Source organism: Bufo bufo, chromosome 1 (genome assembly GCF_905171765.1).
Source record: "Bufo bufo chromosome 1, aBufBuf1.1, whole genome shotgun sequence".
Classification (NCBI taxonomy): domain Eukaryota; kingdom Metazoa; phylum Chordata; class Amphibia; order Anura; family Bufonidae; genus Bufo; species Bufo bufo.
Window position 1 is genome coordinate 518394191 of NC_053389.1, and position 21176 is coordinate 518415366.

Below are 21176 nucleotides of genomic sequence, written 5' to 3' on the forward strand. Positions count from 1 at the left end.
TTTAAGAATGAGACCAGCAGGTGTATTATGACAAGATCCGATCTATCATTATTGAAGACAGTAAGGCCGCTTTCACACGAGCGATACGGATTGTGTCAGAATCCGTTCAGGAAAAAAATGATGGTTTAGCACGCAATGTCTGCATTGTTTCCGTCCGGATTGTAAGTGTTTTGCACACGAGTGAAGAAGAACTGAAGAATAACAATCTATATTTTCTTGCAACCATCAGTGAAAAATGTTTTGCATCTGGAAGTCTCCCGTTTTACAGGCACAGACCATTTATTTCTATGGGGTCAGGGCAGCATGAAAAACGCACAATATAGAAAATACTGCCATTTTTCCTGAACTCAGAAATGATGCGTGAAAACCGGACACTGTGCGTTTGTTACACATCACATCCAGACAGAAAACTCCCTCATGTGAAAGAGCATCTGTGTGATTCATAGACGGAGACTGTTACACGTCTGCCAACTGTAGTACAAAGACGTGGAATTGCATGTCGTCTGTTTGATTCTGGTAAATGGCCGTTTTTGAGAAATGTGATTGAAACTGCTTGAGATCATTGCCCAAACAGCTACCGGGGGTCTATAACTCCAATGATTTTATGTACATTGGACACTGCCATCCGAAAGTATGTTTTTTAAAGGGGGTTTGTGAATTCAGCAGTAAGGACTAACTACCCGAAGCATAGGTGACTGGGGAACACGCTGGCATCTGATTTTATGTATATAGAGTACAGACTAGGGCTGCACGATATATATTTCAAAAATAATCGAATCGCGATAATCGCCAAATGCGATATGGCGATTCGGCCGACCCGAAAATGCTGCGATTATATATGAAGGGGCCCCCTATTGATAAAATGTCCTCTCTCCTATTGATAAAATGGCCAGCCTCTGTACTTACTTTCACGATGAATGCACTGCAGCGAGCGAGCAGGCCGGCGCGTGACTGACGTCACTTAGTCACGCTCCTGCTTCCTGAATTAAGTGGGAGGAGCGTGACAGTGACGTCAGTCACACACCGGCCGGCTCGCTCGCTGCAGTGCATTCATAGTGAAAGTACAGAGGCTGAGTTATGTGCGCAGTTTAGGACACATGAGGGGACACATAGGGCCATGAGGGGGACCAGCATAACAGCGCCCTCCACAGATCCCCCGCATAACAGCGCCCTCCACAGATCCCCCGCATAACAGCGCCCTCCACAGATCCCCCGCATAACAGCGCCCTCCACAGATCCCCCGCATAACAGCGCCCTCCACAGATCCCCCGCATAACAGCGCCCTCCACAGATCCCCCGCATAACAGCGCCCTCCACAGATCCCCCGCATAACAGCGCCCTCCACAGATCCCCCGCATAACAGCGCCCTCCACAGATCCCCCGCATAACAGCGCCCTCCACAGATCCCCCGCATAACAGCGCCCTCCACAGATCCCCCGCATAACAGCGCCCTCCACAGATCCCCCGCATAACAGCGCCCTCCACAGATCCCCCGCATAACAGCGCCCTCCACAGATCCCCCGCATAACAGCGCCCTCCACAGATCCCCCGCATAACAGCGCCATCCACAGATCCCCCGCATAACAGCGCCATCCACAGATCCCCCGCATAACAGCGCCATCCACAGATCCCCCGCATAACAGAGCCATCCACAGATCCCCCGCATAACAGCGTCATCCACAGATCCCCCGCATAACAGCACCATCCACAGATCCCCCATAACAGTGCCATACCCAGCCGCGTCAGCGGCTCATATGGGAAAATCCAAGCAAATAGACCTCTAGCACAATTCCCTTAAAATATCGCATCGCATATCGTTATCGCAATTTTTAGGGCCCTAATCGCAATCGCACAAAATTCCCATATCGTGCAGCCCTAGTACAGACCAAAAGTTTGGACACACCTTCTCATTCCAAGAGTTTTCTTTATTTTCATGACTATGAAGGCATCAAAATTATGAATTAACACATGTGGAATTATATACATAACAAACAAGTGTGAAACAACTGAAAATATGTCATATTCTAGGTTCTTCAAAGTAGCCACCTTTTGCTTTGATTACTGCTTTGCACACTCTTGGCATTCTCTTGATGAGCTTCAAGAGGTTGTCCCCTGAAATGGTCTTCCAACAGTCTTGAAGGAGTTCCCAGAGATGCTTAGCACTTGTTGGCCCTTTTGCCTTCACTCTGCGGTCCAGCTCACCCCAAACCATCTCGATTGGGTTCAGGTCCGGTGACTGTGGAGGCCAGGTCATCTGGCGCAGCACCCCATCACTCTCCTTCATGGTCAAATAGCCCTTACTTTCAAAGTTTTCCCAATTTTTCGGCTGACTGACTGACCTTCATTTCTTAAAGTAATGATGGCCACTCGTTTTTCTTTACTTAGCTGCTTTTTTCTTGCCATAATACCAATTCTAACAGTCTATTCAGTAGGACTATCAGCTGTGTATCCACCTGACTTCTCCTCAACGCCACCGATGGTCCCAACCCCATTTATAAGGCAAGAAATCCCACTTATTAAACCTGACAGGGCACACCTGTGAAGTGAAAACCATTTCAGGGGACTACCTCTTGAAGCTCATCAAGAGAATGCCAAGAGTGTGCAAAGCAGTAATCAAAGCAAAAGGTGGCTACTTTGAAGAACCTAGAATATGACATATTTTCAGTTGTTTCACACTTGTTTGTTATGTATATAATTCCACATGTGTTAATTCATAGTTTGGATGCCTTCAGTGTGAATCTACAATTTTCATAGTCATGAAAATAAAGAAAACTCTTTGAATGAGAAGGTGTGTCCAAACTTTTGGTCTGTACTGTATATGTATGTAGATAATTTGGGGGTAAGAGATGGAGAAACAACAAAACTAAACTTTCCCTTAGTACTGGATGCAGTGTTTTTACACAAAAACAATAATTACTAATGTCCTGAGGACTGATTTACACCTATTAATCCAGCACCTACTCATATACCTAATACTTAACTTTTATTGATATGCTTCTAATAGTATTACTTCTAACTTAACTAGATATTAAAATTCCAGTGCATCGCAGTCCTTACTCATCTATTCAATTTGCTATAGGGTTTTACACCGCCACCTTTCTTGGTGCAGGGTACAAATCACTACTACTTGGCTGGCTGCGCGCTGCCAGTATAGTGTGAGTTCAGTGTTTCAATTCCCCTTGTGCTGATTAGGGCTGCAACATGCACTGTATTAAAATTGAAGCCTCACGCTGCCCCCCCCCCCCCCCCCCCCCGACATGTTTCGCCGTAAACCGGCGTCTTCAGGGGTTAGAGACCTATGCATGTAATCCATATGCAAATTTGTAGTTCAGTGCACATAGAATCAGCCTAAACTGTGCACCCCTGCTCCTCCGACTTCCTCACTGACCTGACCTGACTGTCAATTAACAAGGACAGGGAGGGGCTGGCAAAGGAAGCAGGAGGAGCAAGGGGAGTGGTTCGGCTCTGCTCTTAGGGCACTTAGAGGTTTTCCGAGACTTTTTAACTGAATTGATCATCAGTATCTGATTGGTGGGGATACTTACACTTGGGACCCCAGGCATTCAGCTGCTTGAGGAGGTACCAGCGCACAAGTGAGCAATGTCGCCTTCTCACAGCTTAGTCTAGGCCAGTGACATGACATTTATCGGTCACATGGCCTAGGTACAGCTCAGTCCCATTCAAGTGAATACCATACCAAGCACAGCCACTATATAATGTACGGCGCTGTGTTTGATAAGCTGCAAGAAGGCGGCAGTGCGCCGGGGCCTTCTCGAACAGCTGATCTATTCAGAGGATTAGTCATCAGTCTCGGAAAACCCCTTTAACTGCTCATCTGTATATGCATTTTCTCCAGAATGAAGCACAGAAGGGTGTCATTACATTCAGCTGAGCTAGCGCTACATGGCATTGTGCCAAGAGGGAGATTCTGCTGTCAGATTCCCTTTAATGCTCTTCTGACAAATTATTAGAAAGTGGTTATCAAATGGATTTGTGGTTCAGGTCATTCAGCGTCGTTTTTACTTCCAGATGGCATTATATATGTACCTGAATCCAGGAGATTTTCAACTAACTTCACATTTCCTGAAGTGAGAGCATTCTTAAGAGATTCTTCACTGCTTTCAATGTCCAACTTTGTATTGGGTTCCAGTAAATAAAATTAACAGTAACAGTTAGTTTCGAAGAGCATAGTAAAAACATCATAAATGTAGCTAGTAAGAGGGTTTTCCAGGACCCACCAACCCTCCTTATTTATAACTTGCCGGCAAAAGAAAGCTTCCAATAAACTCAGTCTTTAAGTTGCGCTGATCGGCCGCTCTGAAACCAAGTCACGTAACAAGTGTGCTTGGCGTGCACGCTGACCTGCATTCCCTGGATTTTGTGTGGCTGTCATGGCCCATGAACAGGTAGGAACTAGTGATAGGGACCACTCAAATGAGGCGACCTTGACGCGGTGAGTGGCTTATTACGCTTTGGCCAAAATGTACACCAATGTCTCATCCAGCATGGAGGCAGGGCAGAATGCTGGATATAGAGTGCGATCACATTTGTATTCTCCGTTTGTATATGTATTTCGCCATAGTGATCTGCACCTATATACAGGTTGTGCTGACTCAATTCCCAAAATTAAGTCACGTAACACGCCTTCATCCGCCAATGTCATATCCATCAGAGCTGCTGTATGATATGTTGTCATGGTACGGGACGAGACACAGATCAGTGATTATAGCCACGGGAGTATGTAAGGAAGCGGAAGCTGGTTTCTTACTCACATGATTTCTATTTTTTATTTTTTTTTGTAAAAGAATTAGGTTTTGCCAGTTTTAAAATAAATTGCACAGAGCAGATTTCAGTTCTGGCGCACGAACAGCGGAGGACGCGAAAAATTTATTAAGAGGTGTTGGATCTTCCACTAGCGGGATATTTACTAAGACCGATATGGGAAGCGCCAGTCTTTAGTAAATGACCCCCCAATGTTTTATTTGACTTAAAGGCATGTTTATGATGCCAAGGTGCCCTTTTTGACAACGTGCACCTATGATGGGCACACTCTGAACAACCCATTCATCAGGGTTTTCTGATAGAATAATAATAAAATAATCCAGCCCACCTGCTTCTCCATCCTGGATTGTTTCTCCTTCGTGCACACGGAAATCACAGGTAAGACCTCGGTACTTTTAACAAGGAAACATTGGATCCAGCACTGGAGTATTTTTGAGTTGATCGTTCCTTTATTTTCAATGAAAAAAAATACATGCAGCATCAATACCATCCTATGATGTCAAACAACGTCTACACGTTTCGAACCGTGCGGTCATGAGTAAGAACCGCACGGTTCGAAATGCGTAGACGGTTGACATCAGAGGATGGTATTGGGATTTTCACAGAAAATAAAGGAACGATCAACTAAAAAAATACTCCAGTGCTGGATCCAATGTTTTTTTCTGCTATAATGTCCCATTCCCTATGGGAGCGCCAAAGAGTCGATCGCTGCTATCTCCAGCGCTCCCATAGAGAATGAACCTGACCTGCCGCTCCATAAGAACGGAGGGGGGGGGGAGACCCTGGTATTGGTGGGGCAACATGGAGATATTACTGTGCACTGTATGGATTCATCAAGGAGACATTACGATGTATGGGGGCAACAAGGAAACAAGAGTACATTTTGAGTGTTTTTCCTCCTAAATGAGAATTTATCACAATATATATTGTTATCATGATAAATTTCTTAATATCGTTAACTTGGGAATATTTTTGACATTGGCCAACCCTACTACTGAATCCACCTCATCTGTGCAGGCGCCAGGGTGACAACTAGTTTGGGCCCAGTACACAGCACCTCCCCATTCCTGGGCTGCTGAAATGAGGTCCCCAATCACAGACCAGACCAGAAACTGAGTAAAGGACGCGATGTTGGTGGATGTAGCATTTTCCAAACAGGAGCATGACGTGACCGGCTTCAGAGTGGCTGAACCATGCAACTTTGAGACGGTATGTATACTGGAAACTTTCTTCTGCAGGCAAGATATGATTAGTCAGAGTGGTGTGATGGGTCCCACTGGGTCTCGGAAAACCCCTTTAAACTTCACTTACCAGCAGCGCTTGTTATATCATATAAATACAAGAAATATAACTATTGGGGGTCATTTATTAAACTGGTGTAAAGTAGAACTGGCTTAGTTGCCCATAGCAACCAATCAGATTCCACCTTTCATTTTGGACAGTTCCTTTGGAAAATGAAAGGTGTAATCTGATTGGTTGCTTTTAACTGCTGACAGATACCAGTGGCCCCTTGAGAGCCAACATGGCTGACAAATAGCCGCCAGATTACACAATTAGAGCATATAAAGATTCGGGGACAATGTAAAGTAACACTTTCATGTTTAGCAGGAAGTCCCCATTCATACGACTATTTTGTGGTCTGCAAAACACGGATATCATCTGTGTGCGTCTCACATTTTGTGGTCCCGCACATTCCACCCTATGTTAGATATGCGTATTCTTGCCCGCAAAACAGACAAGAATAGGACATGTTCTATTTTTTTTTCTGGGGTGCAGAACAAACTTACGGATGTGAACAGCACACGATGTGCCGAACACAACTTTTGCACCTCTACTGACATGAATGGGTCCGCATCTAATCCGTGTTGTGGATGTGGACGGAAGATAAAGTCATACGAATGCACCAGTAGGTTAAGGCCACTCACGCACAGACAGTAGTGAGACGTAATGTCACAATGTCATGGTACACCCTATGACAGTGAATGTGGTCGCGACCTGCAAGGTGACGTGCTCCCTTACTAATAGCATGTCTGCTTCATAGGCTGCTTAGAAATGCTTTGGGTGGGACCGCATGTAATGACTACCAGTTACACAATAATATGTATGCACATATACATACATATCCCATACATTGAGCGCCCACTAGTGGCTGGGGCAGGCCGTCAGAATTGTATGATTTAAAGGGTTTATCTGGGAAGTTGATATTGATGGCCTATCCTCAGGATAGTTTATCAATGCCAGATCAGCGGGGGATCCGATCAGTGCATGGGCCTCTTCCTAGGGCAGTGACATCACTACATCAGTCATGTGGCCTAGGTGCAGCTCAGTCCCATTCAAGTTAACAGGGCTGAGCTGCAATACCAAGCACTGCCACTATACAATGTACGGCGCTGTGCTGGGAGAGCTGTGAGGAGACCACAGTGAGTGCAGCGGCCTCTTCAAACAGCTGATCGGAGTCGGAAAGGAAATTTGGAGCTAGATAAATATATTCTCCTGCCACCTCCAATAACCACTTCACTAGCCCAGACGTTAACCAAACACCGATCGTAGACTCCCAGAGATGTTGGATTTTAACCTCTACTCACTCTAGACCACCATGGATACTGGGTATTACTGCTAAATAAGGCCGATTTCACACAGTCAGGCCGAGTTCACACTTCAGTGTCTTGGTCAATGACTTCCATCAGTGAAAAGACTGATAAAAGGTGGACAGCCCACACATTATCGAAGTGATTAACAAAACAAGTATGTATGAGAAGACGTCAGCCCGCCAACAAAACCAATTCTCTAATTCCAATTAGCAAGGAATATCTGGATTAGCAGCTCTTATTATTCAGAGTGACCGCTAAAACATAAAACACCTGTATTGTGATCGTATTTCAGTTTTATTGTTTGATTCATAGTTAGGGTGGCCACTGGCTTCACCCTAGAAAGCCGGACTGACCCAAACCACACCCACAACACCCCAAACCACTCCCACAATCAAAACCACGCCTCCAAACCTCACGAAGCCACGCCCCCGTACCAGTGAAGCCACGCCCCCACCGTCGGCTGGAAAAACACGGGGGAGGAGAGGGAAGAACTTTGTGATTGGAAGGTGAGCAGGGGCAGCCGGGGTGCTTCTCTCCCCCTCAGTCATCCACAGGGAGCCATATCTGCGGCTCTAGTGACTGACTGGGGGTAAGAGAAGCCTCGGTCAGTTGCTGCAGCTCACGCTCAGACAGCACAATGCTGCTGTCTGAGCGTGAGCCACTGAAAAGGAGGACATCCCTGTGTCCGTCCAGGCACTGCGCCGGATGGAGGACAGGGAGCCTGAAAACCGGACGTCTGGCCACCCTATTCATAGTTCTTGATTTTTTCCGATACAATATCTACCAATCAGATTGTCACTTTCTGTGATTTTGGTACAATATTGAATATATTGTGAAGATAAACAATGTTCTATATAAAAAAAATCATTCTTATATTTATGTCTAATAAAGTAAAACCTGATGCGGGTCTAAACACAGAACAGGAGAAAATCTTTTCATTGCACCTTATATTGCACTGTGTAGGCTCCACTTCTGGCTTTGGCTCACAATCACCGCCTCTGTGAACTAGGCCTCAGTGCTCAGTCAGCGATTTCCATCAGTGATTGCGAGCCAAAGGCTACATTCACACCAACGTATGAATGAGTCCGCATCCGTTCCGGAAGGGTGCTGAACCATTCATTTCTATGGGGCCGCAAAAGATGCGGACTGCACACCGTGCCGTGGCCCCGCAAAAAAAAAAGATATAGAACATGTCCTAATCTTGTCTGCAATTGCGCACAAGAATAGGCATTTTCTATGATACCTTGGAAAGATGAGGAAGCAGCACACTGTGTGAACAAGGGGTGCACGTCCGGCTGGTGTGGACCAGCACCTAGGTCCAATAAGCTAAAGGTAGAAAAATAGCCAGCAGCACTCCAGGATGTCAATGGCTATTTTTCTACCTTCATTTTCTATGATAGCCGCGGCATGTGCGGTCCGCAAATTGCTTAACGCACATGGGCCGGTATCCGTGTTTTGTGGAGCCAAAACTTGCGCAGATCTTCTTATACCTTAGTTCTGTGCAGCCTCCTGGTTTTGGCTCACAATCACCGACTGCGTGAAAGCTGCAGTCTACGGGCTCATGCACACGAACGTATGTGTTCCGTTCCGTGCACTGGGGCCGCAATTTGCGGTCCCCAATGCACGGAGAACATTTGTGAGGCCTCCGAGACGGATCAAGACCCAAGGCCGCACTGTATAGTCTGTCTTCATTGTTAACCCCTTAAGGACACAGCCTTATTTCTAGGGGTGCACCGAAATGAAAATTCTGGTCCGAAACCGAAACTTCAGGATGCCCTTGACCGAAAACCGAAACTGCCTTTTTGCCCAAATACTTTTAAAATACTTTTTTTTTAATGATTTTATTAATAATTCTTTTTCATGAATGAAATTCATCTGTGGGTGGCGCTGTTATGGAGAGGGGGATCTGTGGGTGGCGCTGTTATGGAGAGGGGGGATCTGTGGGTGGCGCTGTTATGGAGAGGGGGATCTGTGGGTGGCGCTGTTATGGAGAGGGGGATCTGTGGGTGGCGCTGTTATGGAGAGGGGGATCTGTGGGTGGCGCTGTTATGGAGAGGGGGATCTGTGGGTGGCGCTGTTATGGAGAGGGGGATCTGTGGGTGGCGCTGTTATGGAGAGGGGGATCTGTGGGTGGCGCTGTTATGGAGAGGGGGATCTGTGGGTGGCGCTGTTATGGAGAGGGGGATCTGTGGGTGGCGCTGTTATGGAGAGGGGGATCTGTGGGTGGCGCTGTTATGGAGAGGGGGATCTGTGGGTGGCTCTGTTATGGAAAGGGGATCTGTGCACTGTTATGGGGAAAGGGATCTGTGCACTGTTATGCCCATAACAGTGCACAGATCCCTTTCCCCATAACAGTGCACAGATCCCTTTCCCCATAACAGTGCACAGATCCCTTTCCCCATAACAGTGCACAGATCCCCCCTCCCCATAGCAGTGCCATAGACCGATCCCCCTACCCATAACAGCCCCGGCCCTGCTGCTCACAGCATCACTCACTGCATCTTTATTTTACCTTACAATCGTCACGCTCCAGTAACAACTCTGCAGGCAGAGCGGAGGGCGGCGTAACGTCACTTACTCACGTGACGCACCTGCTCCGCCCACTTTATGAATGAAGGAGGCGGAGCAGGCGCGTCACGTGAGTAAGTGACGTTACGCCGGCCTCCGCTCTGCCTGCAGAGTTGTTAGTTACTGGAGCCTCACGATTGTAAGGTAAAATAAAGATGCAGTGACAAAGTAAACCGCCCGCCCGCAGATGGTGGGTGACAAATCCCACACCCCATATTTTCGGCCGATATGTAACAATATCGGCCGAAGTGGATTAGGTGCATTTTCGGCCGATATTTTCGGCTGCCGGAATTTCGGTGCACCCCTACTTATTTCACCTTAAGGACCAGGCCATTTTTTTGCAAATCTGACCAGTGTCACTTTAAGTGGTGATAACTTTAAAACGCTTTGACTTATCCAGGCCATTCTGAGATTGTTTTTTCGTCACATATTGTACTTCATGACACTGGTAAAATGAAGTCAAAACAAATTTTTTTTTTTGCATAAAAAAATACCTAATTTACCAAAAATTTTGAAAAATTAGCAAATATCAAAGTTTCAGTTTCTCTACTTCTGTAATACATAGTAATACCCCCAAAAATTGTGATGACTTCACATTCCCCATATGTCTACTTCATGTTTGAATTATTTTGGGAATGATATTTTATTTTTTGGGGATGTTACAAGGCTTAGAAGCAAATCTTGAAATTTTTCTGAAATTTACAAAAACCCAATTTTTAGGGACCACTACAGCTCTGAAGTCACTTTGCGAGGCTTACATAATAGAAACCACCCAAAAATGACCCCATTCTATAAACTACACCCCTCAAGGTATTCAAAACTGATTTGACAAACTCCGTTAACCCTTTAGGTGTTGCACAAGAGCTATTGGCAAATGGGGATAAAATTTGAGAATTTCATTTTTTTGCCTAATTTTCCATTTTAACCCATTTTTTCCACTAACAAAGCAAGGGTTAACAGCCAAACAAGACTGTATCTTTATTGCTCTGACTCTGCCGTTTACAGAAACACCCAATATGTGGCCGTAAACTACTGTACGGCCACACAGCGGGGCGTAGAGTGAAAGGTGCGCCGTTTGGTTTTTGGAAGGCAGATTTTGCTGGACTGTTTTTTTGACACCATGTCCTATTTGAAGCCCCCTGATGCACCCCTAGAGTAGAAACTCCATAAAAGTGACCCCATCTAAGAAACTACACCCCTCAAGGTATTCAAAACTGATTTTACAAACGTTGTTAACCCTTTAGGTGTTGCACAAGATTTAATGGAAAATAGAGATACAATTTCAAAATTTCACTTTTTTGGCAGATTTTCCATTTTAATATTTTTTTTCCAGTTACAAAGCAAGGGTTAACAGCCAAACAAAACTCATTATTTATGGCCCTGATTCTGTAGTTTACTGAAACACCCCATATGTGGTCGTAAACCGCTGTACGGGCACACGGCAGGGCGCAGAAGGAAAGGAATGCCATACGGTTTTTGGAAGGCAGATTTTGCTGGACTGGTTTTTTGACACCATGTCCCATTTGAAGCCCCCCTGATGCACCCCTAGAGTAGAAACTCCAGAAAAGTGACCCCATTTTAGAAACTACGGGATAGGGTGGCAGTTTTGTTGGTACTAGTTTAGGGTACATATGATTTTTGGTTACTCTATATTACACTTTTTGTGCGGCAAGGTAACAAGAAATAGCTGTTTTGGCACCGTTTTTTTTTTTTGTTATTTACAACATTCATCTGACAGGTTAGATCATGTGGTAATTTTATAGAGCAGGTTGTCACGGACGCGGCGATACCCAATATGTATTCAATTTTTTTAATTTATGTAAGTTTTACCCAATGATTTCATTTTTAAAACAAAAAAAAGTTTTAGTGTCTCCATAGTCTGAGAGCCATAGTTTTTTCAGTTTTTGGGCGATTATCTTAAGTAGGGTCTCATTTTTTGCGGGATGAGATGGCGGTTTGATTGGCACTATTTTGGGGTGAATATGACTTTTTGATCGCTTGCTATTACACTTTTTGTGACGTAAGATGACAAAAAAAATTGCTTTTTTTACACCGTTTTTATTTTTATTTTTTTACGGTGGTCATCTGAGGGGTTAGGTCATGTGATATTTTTATAGAGTCAGTCGATACGGACGCGGCGATACCTAATATGTATACTTTTTTTTATTTATGTAAGTTTTACACAATGATTTCATTTTTGAAACCAAAAAAAATGATGTTTTAGTGTTTCCATAGTCTAAGAGCCATAGTTTTTTCAGTTTTTGGGCGATTATCTTAAGTAGGGTCTCATTTTTTGCGGGATGAGATGACGGTTTGATTGGTACAATTTTGGCGTACATGCGACTTTTTTGATCACTTTTATTACCTTTTTTTGGGAAGTAAGGTGGGCAAAATTTCCATTTCATCATAGTTTTTTATTTTTTATGGCGTTCACCGTTCGGGTAAAGTAACATGACCGTTTTATAGATCAGGTCGTTACAGACGCGGCGATACCAAACATGTGTAGGGAATTTTATTTTTTTAATTTTTAATCAGTGATAAATGTGTTTTTTGATTTTTACTTTTTTTTTCACTTTTTTTTGTACCCAGACCTACTTGGTTCTTGAAGATCCAGTGGGTCTGATGTCTGCATAATACAGTACAGTACAAAATAGGGTACTGCACTGTATTTTACTTACACTGAACAGATCTATGCTTTTAGCACAGATCTGTTCAGCACCATGGACAGCAGGACGCCTGAGCAGGCGTCCTGTTGCCATGGGAACCTTCCCCGTCTGCTCAGAACTTCGCAGACGGGGAAGGGTGAGCACGGGGCTGCGGGGGGCTGTCTGGGGGCTCTCTCCCTCTCCATCGGGGGGCTGCAAAGGCACAGCAGCCCCCCGATCGGAGAGGGAGGGAGCTCCCTCTTACTGTTAACTTTTTCCATACAGCGGTCCGTACGGACCGCTGTATGGAAAGGGTTAAACGGCTGACATCGCATCACCGATGTCAGCCGTTTATACCAGGGTGCCAGCAATGTGCTGGCACCCTGGTATACCCACTCTACACCAACGATTATTCAATGGGAGGCGGGCGGGGGATCGCGATCCCGCCTGCCGCACCGCCCGCCTCCCGCACCGCCCCCACCACCCCCCCTGCACCTCCCACCGGGCTAAAATCATTCAGAGGTGCAGGGGGGGTGATAAATATATATTTTTGCCACACTAAAGTTTCTGATCGCAGAAACTGCAGAAGTCGCAACAAACCGCAGGTCTGAATTGACCTGCGGTTTGTTGCGATCGCGGACATGGGGGGGGGTCACGGGACCCCCCCGCGCATTTAGCCGAGGTGCCTGCTCAATGATTTGAGCAGGCACCTTGTTCCGATCACAGCCGGCCGGGCGGCAGTGATCGGAACAACACATGACGTACCGGTACGTCATGTGTCCTTAAGGACTCGGGAAACATGCCGTACCGATACATCATGTGTCCTTAAGGGGTTAAAGAGGACCTTTCATCTGGCGAAAAATGGTGAACTAAGTGTCATGATCTGTACAGCGGCGCCCGGGGATCTCACTGCACTTACTATTATCCCCGGACGCCGCTCCGTTCTCCCGCTATGACCTCCGGTATGTTCGGGGACTTGGTTATAGTAGGCGGAGTCTGCCCTTGTTCTGCTGGGCGTCTCCTTCTCCTAGGCTGTAGCGCTGGCCAATCACAGCGCAGAGCTCACAGCCTGGGAGAACAAGGGCAGTCTCCTCCTACTATAACCAAGTCCCCTAAGTCTCCGCCTACTATAACCAAGTGACCGAACATACCGGAGGACATAGCGGGAGAACGGAGCGGCGCCCAGGGATAATAGTAAGTGCAGTGAGAACCCTGGGCACTTAGTTCACAATTTTTGCCAGATGAAAGGTCCTCTTTAATGGCCGCACAGGGGCCATTGCTGGTATGGGGTTTGGCTGCCTAGGCGGGGACACAATATGAAAATGATTGCTGTTCTGGTCTGCAATCTCCTACAGGTTATTTGACAGAATATTAATCAGCTCTGGCATACCCACTTCTCCAACCCCAGCGCTCTCTTGCCCTACAGGTAGGAGCCCTTCTTCTGCCATCTGCTTTTCCTCCTTTTCCACATCATCTAATATCGATGAGAATTTGTCATCAGGAACATCTAGCTCCTCCTCTCTCTGTATCTTGCTTACTTTTCTAGCACATGGAGATGGAGGTCATCATTAAAGGGATTCTGTCACCAGGTTTCACCCCTGTCAGCTAAACATATGCTGATGTTCAGGGCCTCATCACGATTCCTAATGTGGGCTTCTAAATGTGATCCGTAGCCTTATTTTGCTAAAAAACTGGTTTTACTAACCTGTCACTCAAAGAAATAAGGTGCCCAAGGGGATGTCAAGGGATGCAAGGTGCCGGCCGCACCCACCGCCGTTCGTGCCCAGCGCCGCCTTTCCAGACTTCTGCACCGCCTCCTAATCCTCTGTGCCGCCTCTTGCTCTCCCTCCATCCCCCCTCCTCCTGCTGTAAGATCTTGCGCGTGCGCACAGGGCTCTGCCTGATGCGCCCGTGCGGACTTCTCGATTTGGCTTCTTAAAGCGAAGTGCGCATGCGCTGGCACTTCGCTCAACCCAGGTATGACCTGCACTCTGGCGCCAGCCTCTCAGAGCCCTGTGCGCACGCGCGATATCTTACAGCAGGAGGAGGGAGGGAGCACGAGAGGCGGCACAGAGGATTAGGAGGCGGTGCAGAAGTCTGTAAAGGCGGCGCTGGGCACGAACGGCGGTGGGTGCGGCGGGCACCTTGCATCCCTTGACATCCCTTTGGGCACCTTATTTCTTTGAGTGACAGGTTAGTAAAACCTGTTTTTTAGCAAAATAAGGCATCACATTTAGAAGCCCACATTAGGAATCCTGATGAGGCCCTGAACATCAGCATATGCTTAGCTGACAGGGGTGAAACCTGGTGACAGAATCCCTTTAAGACCTGGCCCCCTAAGGGTGCAGACTAGATGGTATTAGTTGGCATGCTGGCACTGGAATAATAAAGGCTTCCATCTTATTGGTATTGAATTATATACCTTAGTTTTCAGCTGATGTAAGAATAAGTAAATGTAGGAATAAATAAATAAAACTGACGCAGAATAAGTCTCCCTGCACTCTCCCTCTCCAATATTCTTCTATTAGTCGTTTTCAGGAACACTGTCCCTAGCACATGAGCACTTGACACATCTCTCCCTATGCTGAGCTCACAGGACAATGGCGGAGACCGCACAGGATGAGGGTTTTATATAGGGGATGGCTATCTGCAGAGTGGCTGGCCGCACGGTATTATGGGTGATCTTGAGTTCTCGGGCTCCTTACTTTCACTTTGAAACATATGCAGCTGACATTTTAGGAAAAATAGATTTTTATTTTAGGAAAAATTGATAATAAGCGCAAGGAGAGTCAGATTCCTTGCGAATCAAAGTTTTTCTAAACTTCAGACCAAATTCTGCTTCGAACGATTCGCTCAACACTAATTGTGAGCCAAAACCAGGAGTGAAGGCTATACAGAAATAAGGCATAAGGGCTGTATGAATGAGTCCTCATGTGGAATCATTCATTTCAATGGGGCCGCAAAAGATGCGTGCTGTCCGCATCCGTGGTTCCATTCCAGATAGAGCTTGCCCTAGTCTTGTCCACAATCGCAGACAAGAATAGGCATTTTCTATTATGGTTGCGGCCATGTGCAGTCCGCAGATTGCGGAACGCACACGGCCGGTATCCATGTTTTGCGGATGCGCAGTTTGCGGACTGCAAAACACACAATGGTCGTGTGCATGAGGCCTAAGGCCTTATTCACACGTCAGTATTTTAGTCTGTGTTTTACATCAGGGATTGTGAGCCAAAACCAGAGGTGGAGGCTACAAAGACATAAGGTGTAATGGAGAGATCTGCACCTGTTCTGCGTTTCGATCCACCCCTGGTTTGGGCTCACAATCACTGACCAACTCTGGGTATTAGGCTAGGGCTACACGACGACATGTGTCACGCGACAATTTTTATAATGCTAGTGTATGGTGTCGCACTGGGACATGCTGTGACACGAGAGTAGCAAAAAATCCATCCAAGAAGGATTTTTCTGCGACTGTCGCGTCTCAGTATGTCCCAGCCCGACACCATACACTATTATAAAAATTGTAGCGCGACACATGTTGCAGTGTAGTTGCGACTTATTGTCGTCGTGTAGCCCTAGCCTTACTGCTAAATTACTTTACCTGGCTGCGGCGGTGACATCACATCTACACAAAGCCAATCACTGGCTTCTTCAGTGCTATGCTGAGGACAGTGATTGGCTGCGGCACTCATGTGTTCTCGTGATGTCACCACTGCAGCGGCGCTGGATCCGTCAGGTAAGTAACCCATGTGTTGTCCGGTTTGTTCTGAACGTGCGCTAGATCTGCCCGAGGATTAGTCCCATTATCATTCAATAGGCCTCATCCGCGGCTCCCTGTGCAGAATCCGCCACACGGTCATTATTTTTGCTCATTTACTTTTTCCATGACGCAGACAAAAACCTATGAACATAATCGTATGAATGGGGTATAAAATACACCACTTAATTGCACTGGATGCAGAGAACAGTGGCTTTGGCAAGGATTTAGGTGCAGAATCCGCACCTAAATCCTCAGCATGTGAACACAACCCTGGAGGGCGGACCATACCAGTGCCAACATCCAGACCTCTGCTGCAGTACACAGGCGGGAGACGACACTGGCTATGTACCTTGCTCGTCTCCTGATGGCTGTCAAAGCTCCACGAATCGTCACTGTCACTGTCCTCTCCGCCCCCGGGGACCGCATGATGCCTCCTCGCCGCCATCTTCTCAGCGTCTTCAGATTTTCCACCGCTGACGTTCTTTTCTCGTCATACAATTAGAATTGCGCCCCCTGGCGGCGGCTAATGCCACACGTGACGCGCACTGGCTCCCACTGCTGCTGCAGGCAGTCTCTAGATGCATAGTCCGTGCGGCCAATCACACCCTTATGTCTCTATTATCTTTATACCGGTTATAATCCAAATATAATGGATTCCTACTGGTAAGCCCATGCAAAGGTGTATATATGCCCTGAGGGACTCTTTTGATCAAATTTATGTCTTTCAGGAACACCACATTAGTCACCTCCATTTTGTTAGAGTCCACTTAAAACAGGCAAAGCAAGGCCCAACTGTGGCGGTTTGCGGTGGAACCGTCAGCAGTTTTGCCTCTGTATTTGATGTGGCTTTGAATGCGTAGTCACAATCATTTCGTGTTAATGCACCTTTCGGGTACGGTTACACAGAGTTTTTGGGTGCAACACATGTCACGCACCCGGGGGTCACATCCAAGTATTGTAGTGTAGCCATAGGAATGAATGGAATCGCAGCAGCGTTGGACTTTTTGCAGTTCACATGTTGCGGTTGCAGCAAACATGCAAGTTGCACAACATCCCCATTCATGTTAGGCCTCATGCCCACGAACGGTCCGCAATGACCGTGGGGCAGCCACATGTGGATCGTGGACCCATTCACTTGAATGGGGTCCACGATCCGCATCCTACGGTCTGCAATCCATAGTGCTTCCCTGGGCTTCCGATCCGTGCCTCCGTTCCGCATCTCCCAGATTGCGGACCCATTGAAGTGAATGGGTCCGCGATGCGGGATGCACACGGCCGGTGCCAATGTATTGCGGGCCGCAATACAGGCGGGCAACGGCCATGTGCACGAGCCCTTAAACTGCGATACTTGGGCAATACACGGGCCTGCTCCCTTGATCTCAGTAAAGCCACACCCTTTGGGCTCATGCGCACCGTATTTTTTTCCATATCTGAACTGCTTTTTTTGGGGGGTCAGATGCGGACCCATTCATTTTCATGGGGCCACAAATGATGCGGACAGCACACCACGTGCTGTCCGTATCCGTATGTCCGTTCCGTGGCACCTGCAAAAAAATAGAACATGTCCTATTCTTGTCTGTTTAACGGAAAAGGATAGGACTGTTCTATACTGGGCAGGAAGTTCTATTCCGCAAAACACAGATGACCGGTATCTGTGGTTTTTATCCGTGCCAATTCTCTGAATATTTACCGGGTTGCAGCCCCCATAACTTTTTAATATTTATGTCCTTTCATTGAGTTTTATAAGGGAGGTGAAGCTACCAAAAACTAGCAAATCGGCTATTTAGATTTTTTTCCGTTATGCCGTTCACTGTAAGAAAAGCATTCTGGGACACAGCGATACCAATACCAATTACCGTTCACAATTGTAGCCTATGGGAGATTCACTACGTTCCTATCAAGCCTCTAAAGCTTCAAAAGGACCAATGCTGACATAGCAACTGAACACCATCCATGATCTCATCGCAGGTTAGCCATTTGGTCTCCAGGAGCGCAGCACTCCACTAATTGACCAATCAAATGCCGTGGTCACAATTGATTGCTAATCAAGGACTTTGTTTAAAACAGTATGCACTTGGTGGCTATGGCACCTGCTCAGTTCCTGAGCAGGCACCATCTTTAAAGGCTATGTACACCTTTGGGGGATCTGCGGCCCCACAAAAAAATAGAACATGTCCTATTCTTGTCCGCAGCCACGGACAAGAAAAGGCATTTCTATTATAGTGCCGTCCATGTGCAGTCTGCAAAATGCGGAACGCACATGGCTGGTGTCCGTGTTTTAGGGATCCGAAATTTGCGGACTGCAAAACAGTTGCGGACGTGTGAATGGACCCTTATCTGTAATTTACTGAGAGGTCATAAACACTTATGTAAGCCACATTATTACCAGTAAGATAAGAGCTGAGATATAATGAGTGTTTGTAATGTCAGAGATAAGGAGCCCATCAGCTCCCCAACTGATGGAAGAGTCAGAAAATTAAGATCCCTCTATTACAGCATCTCAGCCATGTACAGATAAAATGACTCCATATTTTTTTTAATAAAGACCAAATAAAAAAATTATTTTTACCTCATAATGAGGATAATGCAATAATCAAAAAAATTTTACCCCAAGGGTGTACATAGCCTTTAAAGACCTGACATCTGCGGTACATGTACAGCGGATGTTTGGAAGGGGTCAAGACTAGGGTTGTCACGATACCAAAATTTAGATTCGATTTCGATACCATAAAAAAGTATTGCAATATTTGATACCATTCGATACCACGAATCGCGCAGTTTTTTTGTTTGTTTTTTCTGTTACGGCGTTCACCACATAGGAGATATTTTTTTATATTTTAATAGTTTGGACTTTTTGGACATGGCGATACGTGATATGTTTGTTTATTTATTTATTGTTTATATATTTTATATGTAAAATTGGGAAAGGGGGTGATTTATACTTAATATTTTGGTGGGAGGGTTTTTTAACTTTTTTTTTTCTTTACTTTTTATTTAATAACTATTTGCCTCTTAGGGACTAGAACCTGGGATATTTTGATCAGTTGTCCTATTCACCCTGATAGAGCTCTATTAGGATGAATAAGACTTCATACTCTCCCTGCTGCCCTGTGCTTTGTGCACACGGCTGGGGCTCCGATCACAACTGCTACTGCACCACCCATGAGGAGGAGGGGAGGGGACCCTGTCGCCACTGCCACCAATGATTAAATACTGGGGGGGTTGGGGGCGCACTGCACCACCAATGATTTAATACTGGGGGTGTTGGGGGGGTGCACTGCACCACCAATGATTTTAAACCATTAATACAAATAGAGGAGGCGGGTGCTGGCTATGTGATTCTGCTGCCGGCACCCGCCTCCTCTATTTGTATTAATGGTTTAGTTATCATTATTGGTGGTGCAGTGGCCACAGCCGCTCCCCTCCTCCGCCCCTCTCTCTCCTCATTGGTGGCAGCAGCAGCACACGGGGGAGGGAGAGAGTGACTCCTTCTCCACTGTGCTGCTGAGGAGAACATAGTGCGCGCTTAGTGTTCTCTGATACTAGGTAGAGAGTCGAATCGATACCGGTACAAAAGTATCGTTTGGGTATCGATAATTCGATACCCGGTGCAACCCTAGTTAAGACCCATGAAAAAGTGCCGATGTTGCAGTTGATAGGATCACAGATAAGGGTGTGTGTGGTGGAGGTTTAGGGGTGTTCACATTAATAGGCTAATGACGTTAAAGTTGAATGCTGAGACCTGCAGCTAACAGACAGCCATGGTAGGGGTGCCCAATGCAAAAAATGTAATGTTCCCCAAAAGTGTAATTTGACTATCTGTCTTGCAAATTAAAGTACATCCCTTAATGACAACATTATTCCCTAACTGCAGTGGCCTCTTTCAGCAGGATAATGCTTCCTACCACACTGTTCAATGTGTTAATTTGGGTTCCAAAATTCCAAGATCTCCGTCAGATTGAGCACAGATGAGACGTACTGGACAAGTCTGAACCGTAGAATCTCCAACTCACAACTTAAAGGATCTGCTGCTAATGCCTTGGTACCAGATATGAAAGAACACTTTCAGAGGTCATTCAAGTCAATGGGTCCGCATCCGTGATGCAGAATGCACACAGAACGGTGCCCGTCTATTGCGGATCCGCATATTCAGTCCGCAATGCGGCAATGGGACACGTAAACCTAAGGCCTCCTGCACACGACCGTATGGTTTTGCGGTCCGTTTTAAATGGATCCATTTTTTCAAATTTTTTTGTTTCAATAGTGTTTCCGTTCTATTTTGCAGTTCCGTTTTTCCGTTTGGTTTCCGTTTGTGATCCATTTTTTGCGGATCGCAAACGAAAACATACAATAATGTTTAAACAGTAAGTACATAAAAAATTGGGCTGGGCATAAAATTTTCAATAGATGGTTCCGCAAAAACAGAACGGATACGGAAGACATACGGATGAATTCCATATGTATTCGGGTTTTTTGGCGGAAGCATTGACTTGAAAGGAGCAACGGAACGTGATTTGCGGGCAATAACAGTACATGTTCTATCTTTTAACAGAACGGAAATACGGAAACGGAAGGCATACGGTGTACCTTCCGTTTTTTTTTGCGTATCCATTGAAATGAAAGGTTCCGTATACGGTCTGTATACGGAACGCAAAAACGGAACGTGCATGAGACCTAAGGTTCATCAGTACATTTTCCAGGAGAATGTTGAAAAGAAGATTTGTTTTTTGGAATGGCCAAGTCACAGTCCTGACCTTAGAGGGGTTCTCCGGGAATTAAAAAACTAAAATTACTGAAAATGCTTAAATATTACATTATTATTTTTTGAAT

The 21176-nt window shown here is 46.0% G+C and overlaps 1 protein-coding gene across 1 annotated transcript in view; it reads right to left on the reverse strand.

Annotated features, from left to right (window-relative positions):
* Positions 1 to 16791, reverse strand: part of ASZ1 (ankyrin repeat, SAM and basic leucine zipper domain containing 1) — a 131416-nt gene extending 114625 nt beyond the window's left edge. The window contains exons 1-2 of the mRNA XM_040413708.1: positions 16696 to 16791; positions 4048 to 4132 (exon numbers count right to left, since the gene is read on the reverse strand). Of these exons, the coding sequence (XP_040269642.1) occupies positions 4048 to 4132; positions 16696 to 16791 (181 nt within the window). The remainder of the gene's footprint in view (positions 1 to 4047; positions 4133 to 16695) is intronic.
* Between the last annotated feature and the right edge of the window lie 4385 nt (positions 16792 to 21176).